The sequence below is a fragment of the Petaurus breviceps genome, unplaced genomic scaffold (genome assembly GCF_028583685.1).
Source record: "Petaurus breviceps papuanus isolate PSGF00001 unplaced genomic scaffold, PetGlider_PUasm1.0 90762, whole genome shotgun sequence".
NCBI lineage: Eukaryota > Metazoa > Chordata > Mammalia > Diprotodontia > Petauridae > Petaurus > Petaurus breviceps.
In genome coordinates, this window is record NW_027187339.1 from 8,492,254 (window position 1) to 8,506,826 (window position 14,573).

General features: G+C 41.2%; 1 protein-coding gene across 1 annotated transcript in view; it reads left to right on the plus strand.

Moving 5' to 3' along the window:
• Nucleotides 1-14,573, plus strand: part of LOC138146447 (heparan-alpha-glucosaminide N-acetyltransferase-like) — a 283,193-nt gene that overhangs the window by 37,729 nt on the left and 230,891 nt on the right. Inside the window, exons 2-3 of the mRNA XM_069068364.1 lie at nt 800-869; nt 2,990-3,056. Coding sequence (XP_068924465.1) covers nt 800-869; nt 2,990-3,056 — 137 coding nt within the window. The remainder of the gene's footprint in view (nt 1-799; nt 870-2,989; nt 3,057-14,573) is intronic.

Genomic DNA, 14,573 nt, shown 5'->3' on the forward strand with positions numbered 1-14,573 from the left:
AGAGAGAGAGAGAGAGAGACAGAGAGAGAGAGAGAGAGACAGAGAGACAGAGAGACAGAGAGACAGAGAGACAGAGAGAAAGGAGAGGGGGGAGAAGGGAGAGGAGGGAAGGGAGGGGAGAGAGAGGAAGGGGGGGTTTGGGGAAGATGTTCTTCCTTCAGCCAACTCTACCTTTATCATGAGTCTAGATTTTTTCTACCTTTATCTACTTTTATCATGAGTGCAGATTTTTACTAACAAGCTATACAGGCTTCCAGTGGAACTACTTTTTAGTACAATGGGAAGGAATTCTAAGACTGGAACTAGGGGACCTGAGTTCAAATCCAACCTCTGATATTTACTATCATTTTTAATTTAGGGTTCCAGTTCCCTGGGCCTCAGTTTCCCCATCTTTAAAAGGATGGAATTGGACTAGATGGTCTCTTCCATCTCTGATCCTATGAGTCCTAGTGATACAACTTTGCCTGTGAACAATAATTTTGGAGATTCCTATAGAGAAGTGGGATGGGGTGAAAAGCCAGGTCAAGGAGGAGAGGTTTTAGGAGGCCAGGGTTAAATTGTGGTTATCATTTTACTGTTAAAGGGAAATGAATCATTGTCCTGGACTTTTGTGATGAGGGCGCTTTTTCAAAATTTCTGCAGCTAGAGAAAGCAGCTTGTGGTCCATGCAGAGCCTTTATTTTCCACTGGTTGTGGGGTTCATCTTGTGTGTAACATCAGGCAGAAGAGCGGCTGAATTGGCTGAGAAGGAGAACAGAAGCAAAAGCCTTGGAGTCCAGTGTTTTCTTTATCTTTCCAGCTCTCCTGGTGGCCTTGGCTATCTTTGTGGCTGCAATCCTGCTCTATTTTCTGGGACTACACGTGTCAAAGTAAGTTGGATTATGTTCCTTTTCCTCTTTGAGATGTGCAGGGGCATTTCTACCTGTACCTTGCTGATTAATTGCATAATTAGTTAGAAAACACATGTTGCTGCTTGGGGTGTATTTGGTCTAAAAATATTTCCATATGAATAACATTGCAGAACCTAAAAATATCCCACTAGCAAGTGCTCAGGGCAATTGCTTTGTAGAGTTTGCTCTCAGCTATGGCTCCATTTCTTGGTGAGTCTTAGGTAACAGAAAGAAGACAGGCCAGATCTTATCTTGGATGGTCTTCACCCATGAGAGCAGGAAAAAGCCATAATCCCAGAAGAGAAGAGGGTGGGGAATGTTTATAATTACTTCCAGTTCTAAACAACAAACCATCCTCTATGGGCAGGGAAAAAGTCTCTCTTCTGTTGGGTAGCTGCCCAGGACCCATACTCATTTAAAATTTTTTTCTCTGATCTGGATTATTGCATCAATCCTAGAAATGAAACCATTTGGAGAGAGACCCAACAGTAAGACACTTGGTACATGCTTGCAAAAAAGGACAGAATAGGAATAGATCAAACCCAGACTATATGGAGAGGAATTGTCTGCCTTGGGATAGCTATTACAAGGGAACTAATGGGATTAAATACACTCAAGTTTTTTTTTTTTTTAGGAACCCTCTATGAATTTTATTAATTCATTCATAGGGCTCTAGAGCTGGAAGGTTCAACCTTCTCATTTTACAGATCAGGAAAGACCTTGAGATATAATGTAACCTGTTCAATGGTGAATGGCTAGGAAGTGGCAGAGCTGTAATTCTTTTCCAGCTCTTCAATTTTCAAATCATTGCTCTTTCTGTCATAGCACATCATTCATTCATTCATTCATTCATTCATTCATTCATTCATTCATTCATTCATTCATCCAGCAAATATTTATCAAGCGTTTACTTTGTTCAAGGCATTGTACTAAGCGCAGTAGAAGAAAAGCAAAATGATTAAGACATAGATAGTCCATATCCTAAAGGAACTTCTTGTCTACCAAGAAAGGAAAGGCATAAAATCAACACAAGTAACTGGGTAGCTAGGTGGTGCAGTGGTTGGAGTTCTGGGCCTGGAGTCAGAAAAACTTATTTTTGTGAGTTCCAAGTCTGGCCACAGACACTGACTAGCTGTGTGACCCTGAGCAAGTCACTTAACCCTGTTTGCCTCAGTTTTCTCATCTGTAAAATGAGCTGGAGAAGGAAATGGCCAACAATAAAGCCCCAAGTAGGGTCACAAAGAGTGGGACACAACTAAATAACAACAAAACACAAATAACTAGAATACAGAGCAGAATATATACCATGAGAGAGGTGGTGGTCATGATGATGATGATGATGACGACATCTTATTGTATGCCAGGCACTCTGTTACAAATTTTATAAATATTATATTATTTGATCCCTACAACAACAACCCTGGGAGGTAGATGCTATTATTATCTCTCTTTTACAGATGAGGAAACTGAGGCAAAAGAGGCTAAAAGACTTGCCCTAGTTCATAAGTCTAGTAAGTGTCTAAGACTGGATTTGAACTCAGTGCTATAGAAGATGAGAGAGAGAGAATTCCACGTATAACTCTCAACTCTCTCTCTCTCTCTCTCTCTCTCTCTCTCTCTCTCTCTCTCTCTCTCTGTAATTGAAGGCTTCAACAATCTTTGATTTATGCTGGGCCCAGAAGGAAGGATAGAACTCCATCAAGGAGAGATGGAGGGAATGGCATCAAATCAGCAAATATTTATTAAACACCTACTATGTGCTAAGAGCTGGAGATACAAATAGAATAAATTAATTGATCCCTACTCACAAAGAACTTACATTCTAGTGAGGGCATGAGCCAAGGCGTGAAGGCAGGGGGGGTCATGGGATGTTTGAGGAGCAACTGGGAGTTTTACCCAGTTGGGGCCAGTATGGGAAGGGTAGATGATAAAGCTAGGAGTAGACTGGTGCATTGTCAGAGCACAGAGGGCCTTGAATGCCAGTTTGAACCTAATGGATTTACAGTCATTACTTGATGTCCTTTCAGCTACAGATGGTTGATGAGAATAGGGATGACAGAGAACACTACCATTTTTAACAGTGTGAAAACTTTTTACAGGCTTCACCGTACTCAGGACTGCTACCATCTGTTCCAACGCAAATGTTTCCCTGGGCTGTTTAATCATGTAAGTAAAAAAAGAAAATCTCTTGTAGCTCAGTTCATCTCCATTAAGCTCTTCTTTGGTTTGAACACCTGCTTAGTACCCACTTGGATGGCAGAGCAAAGGTTTGTCCATGCTGAAAGGGCCATGGTGCATGTGTTGAGAGCCATCTTTGTGCGATTTGGAGAAAACTGACCAAAGATTTGTGCCTTGGTTTCCCCATCTGTTTAAATGGAAGTAAGCCTACTAACCTGTGATCTTGTGAGTGGAGAAGGGAAGGAGAAAGTAAAAGAGGGAATAAGTAGTTACTGGGAAGTCCTTTGTGAATAATTTAATTTTTTTCTAATATATTTTTATTAATAATTACCATTTACATAATGTTTTAAGTTTTGCAAAGTGTTTCACAGATTTTAATTAATTTGAGCCTTATAACAAGTCTGTGAGGTCGATGTTATTATTATCCCTATTGTACAAGAAAATAGGTCAATAGAAAGGTCAAGAGACTTGTCCAAGATCATATAGCTAGTATGTATCTGAAGTAGGATTTGAACTTGGTTCTTCTGACTCCAGGTCCAACACTACATTTATTAAGCAGTTATTATTTGCAAGGCAGTGGGGATAGAAAGAGAAAAGGGTGGGGGGAACTCCCTGCCCTCAAGGAGATTCCATTCTGTTGAGCACATACAACTTGTGGATAGAGAGACAAATTGTGAGGAATATGAAGAGTAATACAAAATAATTTCCAAAAGAAGAGAAGCTGAAGGTAGAAGGGCAGAGGGAAAAATCAGGTAAGGCATCCTTCCCTATAGGAGGTGGTACCTGAGTTGTGCATTGACAGGAGGTAGGAAATATAGAGCTGGAAGTTTGGGAGAAATGCCTTCTAAATACCTGTTCAAAGGAATTTCTTTGAAGACAGCACAAACTATGCACTGGAGAGCATTAGATGGAAAGATACTTCCACAGCTCTAGCTGGAAAGTATATGAAGGCTTTGCCCTAATGTCTGGCTCCTTGGTCTGTTGCCTTATTCAATATACCCCTTCCAATCAATTCAATAAACATTTATTTTTGCTGTTGTGTTATTATGGGAGAGATGAACATTGTTGCCAGGGAGCCTGCCTTAGGTCCACCCACGGTCCTTGATTATAATAGAAGAAAGGAGGCTGAGGGTGTGAGGTGAGTCACTTGCTGACTATATGCCAGCATGTTTTTTAGTGCCATCGGGCAGTAGCCACCTCCTTCTCCCACCCTGCTACCCTGAGACACTGTGGGGCTCCAACAGCATGTCCCTTCATAGGTCAGACACTTCCAAAGCTTAGGATGTGGTGGCAGCCATTGTGATTAGCTATGCTGATTGCTCCAAACTCCTGGGGACCTTTATTAAGCTGTTGTTTATTTTAATGCACAAATCCCTAGTTTGTTTGGGGTTTTTTTTTAATTAACTAAAGAGTGAACTCCCCAGTGCAAATAAAGCAATCCAGCTTTGAGTCCCATCCTAACCAGCCACTCCCAAGAAATTCAGTAACAAAATCTCTTCTGTAAACTGCCCACTACAAGGTTTAGAAACTCTTTTAGTTAGTAGATGGTTTATAGCTGCAAAGTTTCTATCTAGTTCTATGTTCAGCTTGGTTGGATAGTTGTACTTCCAGCACCTTTGTGAATTTCCGTTAAGCCAACAAAATGAATGGGATCCAAGAGTATGTATCACCACAGGCACCTTTATAGCCATAAGGCATCATTGTCTTTTGAAAATTAAATTTCATTTTTTCAATTAATTAACATTTATTTTTCTCTCTACCTCTTCCCCTTATTGGAAAAAAAATTAAGAATAAAGCCTTTTAAAGTAATCTGCAAAGTCAAGCAAAACAAATTCCCACATTGGCCAAGTCCACAAATGCATCTAATACTGTCTATTTAGCCACCACCTCTTTGTCAGGAAGTCCTTTGGAATCGTGCCTAATCACTATATTCATCAGAACTTTTAAGTCTTTCCAAGTTGTCCATTTGTATACTGCTGTTGTTAGTGTATAAATTGTTATTCTGGTTCTGCTCACTTCATTCACTCTGCATCAGTTCATCCAAGTCTTCCCAAGTCTCTCTGAAACCATTGCTAATGGCCCTTACTATACAACTTTCTTCTTGGCACTTGGACTTAACCATCCCACCCCAGCCCCACCCCAATTGCTATCAGACCTCAGCAATAAATCCAGGTTCTGCAACCTAGCTTCTACTCTGGCTGACCTCATTCATGATTAGGTGATAATTCTATTCAATCCAACCAGTATTTATTCAGCATCAAGTGCATGGCACCATGCTGGATGCCATCAGGGAAAAAAATGTCTCCTTACCTCAAGCTTATCCTCTTTGCAATCTACAATAATAGCTAAAAGTAGAAGCTAACTGGGGCGGCTAGGTGGCACAGTGAATAGAGCACCTGCCCTGGAGTCAGGAGGACCTGAGTTCAAATCCGGCCTCAGACACTTAACACACACACACATACACATACAAAACTAGCCATGTGATCTTGGGCAAGTCACTTAACCCCAATTGTCCTACCTTCCCCCCTCCAAAAAGAAAACAAAAGTAGTAGCTAACATTTATATGGTCCCTACTATATGCTAGGCACACAGAGTTTAAGTGACTTGAATAGGGTCACACAGCTAGTACCGTGTTTCCCCGATAATGAGACACTGTCATTATTTTTTTTGGAAAGAAAAACACCAGAGGGCTTATTTTCAGGGGAGGGCTTATGTTGTCCTGCCTCAGCTCTCCTCTGCGGCACTGCTCTCAATGGCGCCAGCAAGCAAATCACTGGGGAAGAACAGGATGACGCGCTCACTGCTGCAGCTCTGATTGGATGCAGCTCAGAGTGCGGCGTGCATTTCACCCGGGGGGAGGGGAACGGTGCATACAGAGGGTACCGTAATGTAGCATGTAGCGCAGGGGATCACCTTCACTACAGTAGCAATCTCAATAGGGCTTATTTTCAGGGGAGGGCTTATTTTAGAGGAATCTTACACAGTAAGGGGAGGGCTTATTTTCGGGATAGGTCTTATTATCGGGGAAACACGGTAAGTGTTCTGAGGCCACATTTAAACTCAGATCTTCCTAACTCTAGGCCCAGCACTTTATCCATTGTACCATCTAGTTGTCTCAAAGTAAGGTGCAAATTATCCCTAGAAGGCAGAAATGACACAGTCAATAGTTAATAAACATTTATTAAACTATATACCAGGCACAGTGCTAAGTACTGGGGATTCAAGGAAAGCAAAACAATCCCTACCTTCAAGGAGTGTATCGTCTAATGGGGGAGACATATTAAAAACTATGCCCACATGAAATATATGCACACAGTATATCTGTCTGTATGTATATAAATGTGTATATATACACACAAATCTACACATATATATATATATATACACATTGTGTATTATATACTTATCACTATATATGTATATATTTTATAAGTATATCGCTATGTGTGTATGTAAACAATAAATACCAGATAATTTGAGGAGGTTGAGACTACCAATATCATCAGGAAAGGTTTCCTGCTACAGTTGGCATCTGTCCTTAGCCCAAAGGAATTTATTTTAAGAATTAAGGAGAGTTGGCAATACAATCCAGGTTTGAGAGATAGTCTAGGCAGAAGCATAGAAATGGGAGATATCATCTCAAAGGTGGGAGATGGAAGGCCAGTCTGGTTGGAAGATAAAGTTTTTGAAGGGGAAAAATATGAAATGGGTTTCTTTACAAATACAGTAATGCACAAAATAACTAATGTCTACAATGGAAGGTGGGAAGGTGGCCTATGAAGCTTCAAGCCCATAATAAAGTATAGCAGGGGACATAGAAACCTAGGTCCTATTTAATATTAATGATTACTGTAGGTGATGTAATTGTCTTGTAAAGCACATGTATATGAACACTTCAGCAATTTGGAACAGTTCTCTGGCAACTTCATTTCCTAGCATATAACTGAGACCCAGAAAGGAAGCAAAAAAAAGAGCAAGCAAAATAGTCATCACAAAATCCATTCTGAGTAACAGATTTTCCCTCGATCCACACTCAGGTCCTGTTGATAATTATTTTACACACAGTTCTATTAAAATTGATGATCTTATTTCCAAGCACAGAGCACATTAAAGGTGAGGAAAAGGACTGTCACACACTGACAGTAACAAGGACTGACAGCTAACAGTCTGATGGAAACAGTAAGAAGCAGACCAGTCATGGTGAAGATCAGATGAAAGGACTGGAGACAGGTACTCCAGAAAGAAGAATTAAATGGGCTACCAAAGAGATTTTCAAGTATTTGAAGCCCTAGCATGTCAAAGACAAATTAGATTTGTTCTGCTTCACTGCAGAGGTCAGAACTAAACTCAAAGGATAGAATTTGCAAAGGGACAAAGTAAGAGAATTTCCTAACAATGAGAGTTGTTCAAAATCAGAATCAGCTCATCCAGGAGGTAATGGCTTCCTTCTCACTGGACATCTCTTATCAAAGGTCAAGTGTGTTATGGTGGCAATGGCCTTCCAGCTCCACAATTCTGGGGCTCTCTATGACATCTGGGTTGTTTCTTTGGTACCCAAGAGTTGACCCCAGAATTGGTCACAACAGAAGGATATATGCAACACAAGATCCTAGGGAAGCAGGGCATGGAAGTGTTACCAACAATAGTCTGAGGCCTTTTAGTGTGGGGATGAACAGCTCCTACACACTCCAATCATTTCTCATTGTTAGTATATCACAACACAATCCAGTCATTAAGAACAGAAAGATATTCTGTAAGAAGACAGGAAAGTCAATTGTACGTTACAGATATATTTTCATCTAAAACATTTGATTTTTTTTAAAAGGAGTTTGATGTTTAAAGGGAATTGGTTATCTGGAATAGTTAATTCTTTGTATCATTCTATTCCCCTAGGGATCTGGAAGTCCATGGCTTTACTATCAGTGTTTTTGTTTAATTTTGAAATTTATTTTACCCATAATATCTTGAAAGACTGTGAGCTCCTGAAGGGTAGGGCCAGATTTGTTCTGTCTTTGTACCCCTATCTGCTGAAACAGTTCCCGGCCCACAATAGGTGTTTAATTATTGTGTGTTGCACTGAATGTAAGATCTCAGTCTCTCTTCCTCTTCTTTCTTACTCTCTATTTTGAGTTGGATAATTATTGCACTTCCATTATCCCTCCCTAAGGAACTTACTCTCTTAGAGAGGCTTCTGTATCAGGATCATACAGAGATGGCACATTACCATGTTGTGGTGTTATCATTTGTCAGAGTAGAGGAAGACTTGCTCAAGGAGGGTGCCTACACTGGAGAAAGCATGTCTGTTAGATTTCTCTTTTTGTTGGGAAGGTAGTGTCCAGTACGGGCCAGACGACCACAGCTTTAAGTGTTTTGCTGGGATCCATCTGTAGATTATGTAACATACCAAATGCATGATTGAGAATTGGCCTGGAAATAGAACTAGGGTCCGGGAAGTGTAGAGAGATAGGGAGCAGTCCACCCTCTTCTTTCCTTTTTCCTCTTTTTTATCCCTATTCTATCCTCTTTGGTGCCTCTGAGCCTTGGAGGAGGTGCTGACTGATGGAAGAGAGCACAGACTGACATCTGGAAGACCCCCAGGTCACCAAGTCTGCCAAAGCAGAATCTTTCTGTCAGTGATTAAGTGAGTTGGGCTACTTTGTGATTTTTTCCAGTCCTGGGTGTTGACAGCTACCTGAGCATCCTAAGGGATATTGAGCCAAAATCCTCCTTCCTTCTCCCTGCCCCCATTTGCCTCAGACCCACCTTTCCCCACCTGCATGGGCTGTAAAACGCTATGGCCTAGCCAGCTGTGCAGAAAGATGTGGGAAAGATCCAGGGCTCCAAGGGGCCTGTTTCCTCTCTATTCCCTGTCAACAGTCATTTCTGGGAATTAAACAGCTATGTCTGGGGGGCCCTTTCCTGGGTTTTTGTCATATCTAGCAGTTGGGAGAGGGAATGGCCTCCTTATGATGGCTAATGTAGGCAGGATGACAACGTTACTCCTAAGAAGAGGTCAACTTCAAGGGCAATGGATTGAAAAAAGTCCTGTCATGGTAACAAAAGAAAGATGGAGGTGCCTTAATGGGATCACAGTCATAGGATCTGGCAGGGGCTCTAAGGATCACTTATCTCAACCATCTCATCATATTGGTGAAGAAACTGAGGCCCAGAGAATGCAAATGACAAACCACAGGTCATACATAGCAGAGCCTTAGGATCATTTTTGTACGAATCCAGATACTGTAACACCTTAACTCAACAAACATCTCAGGACCCACCAGTTATGAGCAAAGAACTAGGGGCTGATAGAGAAACTAAATTCATTTAAGACATAGTCCTGTCCTCATGGGTCTTATAGTCTAGTTATAGGAAAAGATACATAGATTTTTATAATATACCATAACATATGATAAATACATTAATAGCAAAACCATGTGCTGAGGAGATCCAAAAGGAAAGGTCATGCAGGTGGGGAGAGAAAAAGAGGATTCTTTTGAGTTGAGGCTTTCAATCATCTGTTTATATACTGTACCCTCCCAGGAGAATGGAGGCTCTTTTAGAGCAAGGACTAATATTTTTTTTGTTTTTGTATCCCTGGAATCTACTACTTGATCTTAATGGTTGGTAAATAAATGCTTGCCAGATTGGATTGGAGCCTAGATTTAGAGCTGGAAAGTACCTTAGAAGTCATCTAGTCCATCCCCTTCATATTACGGATGAAGAAACTAAGACCTAGAGAGGATAACTGACTTGTCTAGGGTCACACAGAAAATGAGTGACAGGCACTATTTGACCTAATTCTCTAAATTCTTTGATTCTGAATCCATTGATCTTCCTACTGTCCTAAAATGCTTCTCTAAGCTGGACTAAAGAATGGGCAATGGTTCTACAGGTGGAGAAGGAAATGCATTCTAAGCATAGGAAATAGCTCCAGCAAGATCATGGAAGTGAGATGTTATTATACTCAGTGGGAATTTTGACTGAATTATTGGATAGGGTTATCCATCTGTAAAGTTTCTAGAGCCCATTGGCCCTCAAATCTCCTACCTGTGAGCCCCTTGATGGGACAAAAGGTCCAGTGAGTTATTCTATTCTCTCCATTCCCTGCAGAACAAAATATAAAACACTCTAAGGATTGAAACCATAGCATGTCAGAACTAGAAGTGCTACCCAGATGAGGAATCCAAGATACTTTGTAGAAATTTGATCAAGATAAATAGTGTCGTGGCCAAGTGTTTAAACTGTTGTGTTTTATGCTTATTATATCATGGCTCAAGTGCTGAACTTGGAGTCAAGATGTCTGAGATTCAAGTCCAAAGTCTAACATTTATTAGCTGTGTGATTGTAAAGGGGCTGTAACACTTGACCTCTTTGGGCCTCCATTTCCTTATCTATAAGATCTACCTGCAGGTTCTACTTCACAGGGGTGTAAGACTCAAAGGAAATCAGGAGATAGAAGGTGCATTGCAAATTTTGAAGTGCTGTATAAAGCTTAGTGATTACAATATCGTTAGTTGATCATTTGCATTTTGAGCAAGCCAATGGAGGTGGTCTAAGGCCAATGGAATCCATTGACTTAGCTGTTCTTGAGGGCTTCAGTCTATTACAGGCATTCATTCTGATCATCATCTCATGCCCTCTGTCTTCAAGAACCCCCAAGATTCTTTGGCTTTGTAGCCAGATGTCTGGGAGACATTTTTAGACTTCATTTTACATTCCAAGTCTAGGACTTCTGAGTTTTCTCCCGATGCCTCATGGACAGGTCAGCTCTGCCAGAATAACAGTCTTTCTGGATATTTCAGTGCTTCCCTTTCCAGACCTTGGGTTAAAACCCACTGCCAAACCCTGCTGTCAGAAAAATTCCCAGGCAGTTCCCAAATAATCATGGTAGAACGGAACCTTTTGTTTTCTTCTCCCTTGAACACATATATGTTAATGAAGCTGTTCTCTGGGTCTGTGAGTTAGAATGGGGAAGTTCTGGGAAAGTAAAAAAAAAAACCAGAGCTGAGAAAAAAGTTACCCAAATCTCTCTGTGCACCAAGAGAAATAAATGTCAGCTAAAATCTCATTCCTTTTGACCTGGCCCATCCTCACCCAACTCTGGCTCTTGGGATTGACCTTCTTTTAGCTTGTGCTCTTGTCAGTGGATTCTGTTCTATCCTGCATGCTGATGGAAAGCCCAAGCTTGGTGATGCCTTTCATTTCTTTAAAAATGCATGCTCTCTGCAAAAGGAGACTCAATTGTGGATGGATTCTTTTCAGATTTGGATATGTTGAATCTGTTTGGCACCATTGTCCTCTGGGCAGCCATTGTCATGGTCAGAAGACTCCAGGGGCCACCATCCTGACATAGATTGAGATTCTTGACAAAGGAAGCCCGCTTGACCCAAGAGTCAGAAAACAATTGTCCCCAATCACTACTGACTTGTTATCTATCACTCTGAACAAGAAAAATGAAGCCAATTTCTTCTCTTATTGTATTACTTGAGTCTCTTTGATCTAAAGGTCAGACCGGGTTAGTTTTATGTACTTTTCCCCCAACATGCAATTTCTTTTTCCTTCCCTCCTCTTTATCCTGCCATCCACCCTCCTTATCACCTCCTACATTCCAAAATCCCTTTCTCAATACATAATTTTCTGCATTTCCCTTCTCTCTCCTATCTTTAACTCTGAATATTTAGAAAATAAATTTATTTTTTATTTTAAGCATGCTTTTCTTTTTAAATTTTGAGTTCCAAATTCTCTCCCTCTCCCCCATGTGTCATTAGCACACAGTAGGCATTTAATACAGAGTAGGTCTTCTAGATCCAAGTCCAGTTTCCTCTCCATTACCCTATGTGCACCATCCTTCTACCCATTTAGAATGTAAACTGTGAGAGATGCCCTGCCCACATCTGCTCTATTCTTTTTATCCCTGGCACTTAGTCCCATACTGCATATACAGTAGGTATTTAATAAATGCTTGTCAAACTCTTTAGGATGTTTAGGCCCCATAGTGAACATTGCCCAGTGAGGGGGTTTGCTAGAAGGCATGTAGGTAGCAGTGTACTATGTGGCGCTGGACATTGTTAATGAGATGGTAAAGGAGGAAGAGAGCTCATAGCGTTAAGTATTGACTTTCCCTCTTACAAGCTATGCTGGGCTCTGACACACAAAGGCAGATGTCAGCCGTTCCTTCACCTGTTCTAACCCAGAAGCCTCCTGACAGGATAAAGAGACAAGTTTCTGGGCTGCCTGTGGGTTATTGGCACCAGTGGTAGTTTCCCAGGGGCAGCAGCTGTGATCAGGTGGCCCCGTTATGCTAATTAGCGATGACCTAGAGGTCTGGGTAATACATGATGTCATGTTGCAGAGCTTCTCTTGGAAGGGGCTCATAGATCATGTCATCTCCTCCATCTTGGCAGCAGCCTTCCTCTGCACGAGCCCTCCCCTCATCCATCCCCCAAACAAACTCTCTCTCCTCAGTGTTTTTGAGACTGGTTTCTGGTTGTGAATGACCCACAGGCCATGGACACTAGTGCTTTCTTCCAGAAGTCAATCACAGTTGGATTTCAGCTCAAGCAAAGAGAATGTCCTTTGCTTCTCTGTGCTCTAAGCTCCCTCTGAGCCAGTTAAATCTCTTTGATAGCAGAAATAAATAATACATTGCTTTTGTATGATGCTTAAGTCTTTCAACATGTTCTTGCATCTGTAAACTGATTTTATACTTACAGCAGCCCAGTGAGGCAATGAGGTTAACGTTCCCATCGCCATTCTATAGATGGGGAGTGATATTCCAGGAGAGCTTAAGCAACTTCCCAAGAGCCCATCATAAATAAGTGGCTGAGTTGGGATTATAGTTCACACCAAGAAAGTCCCTTCCCCAGAGCCCTGCAGCTCACAGACTGCTCATATAAAGAGCTTGGCAAATATTTTCCTGAGTCAAGTTGGTCAATCAATCTTCTTGTATGTGTAATTATAGATAGTTATAGAATGGGGTGTTAAGGGAGTAGGGATTGGCAAGGGAGGTACATTAGAGGTGGAGAATTTGGGCTGAAAGACAAAGGGCAGTATCCTAGACCCCACCCAGAGGTCTCCTCTGAACTCCAGCACAGAGAAGCTCTATCCAGTCAATTGTTCCTGAGGCATTAAGCAGTCAATGAGACCACAAGTGTCCTTTGCTTGAACCCAACTATATCCTGCTCCGTAAGAAACACATCTTTGGGGTGGCTAGGTGGCACAGTGAATAGAGCACTGGCCCTGGAGTCAGGAGGACCTGAGTTCAAATCCCAGCCTCAGACACTTAACACTTACTAGCCATGTGACCTTGGGTAAGTCACTTAACCCCAATTGCCCTGCCTTCTCCCCTCCAAAAAAGAAACACATTGTTTGCTTAGTGACATGGTGTGGGACACCAGGACAGATCACCACATCCTGGGAAGGGGGAAGGACAAGAATAAAGCAAAAATGAGGGCTGGGAGAGAGGAAGATAACATAAGAATCTGGGACAGATGTTGAGTTATCACAAAAGTTGCCTTTTGATCTGGGTTGAGTTGGTACTAGATGCTGTGATTTGGCATTAGAATGATAGTTCCAAGTTAAATCCCAAACACTTTTTACTAAGCAACAGCTATATTCATAGCACTGTGCTAGGCCCTGGGGGAACGACAATGAGTAAATAAAATAAAAATCCCTACTTTCCTGACCTAGCAGGGAGATGCACTCACCCCTAATCATAATACAAAATAATAAATGAGAAGAGCCAATCAAGGGCTCTGTTTGCCTCAGTTTCCTCATCTGTAAAATGAGCTAGAGGAGGAAATAGCAAAACCACTCCAGTATTTCTGCCAAGAAAACTCCCAGATGGGGTCATAAAGAGTAGGACAAGGCTGAGAAATGATTGAACAGCAACAAGATAAATGAGAGCTAGTAATGTCATTGTTACTTCATTCTTCTCATCTCTTTGGATGGAGCTCAGATAGAAATAATTTGAGGGAAGTTGCTATCCTGCCATTTTTCTTTTTTGTTTTATAGACTATTAATTCAAATGAGTAAAATAATTGCTTGTTTCAATTGAATAAGAATATTAGGAATGAAGCTTGTCTTCTTCAGACTCACTGAAACAATCTTTGGGACAGGACCATAAGGATGACATGGGCCTTTTTCTGTTCCCGTGTAATTTTGGTTTCTTCCCCTAGGTCTCCATATTGGGAAAGTTTTTAATTCCTTGTAGTCAGAGATGGTATGGTATGGTAACATCTATTTAAAGTCTTCTTAAGTTTTTTTTATGCATCAGTGTTATGTCCAGGCAGTCAGAGTCAACAGTTCTGGCTGTCAAGATGTTGTCGTTTCAAAATAGTTTATTTGTTGAATTCTCAAGGTTATTTGGGGATTTGTATTTATAATGTGAGCATTTGTCACCTGTTAGTTTATATGGGATAGGGAACTTCTGTTGGATAATTCATCTATTGGACAGGCAGCTAGGTAGCAGAGTGGACAAAGTGAGGGCCTTGAGATCAGGAAGAC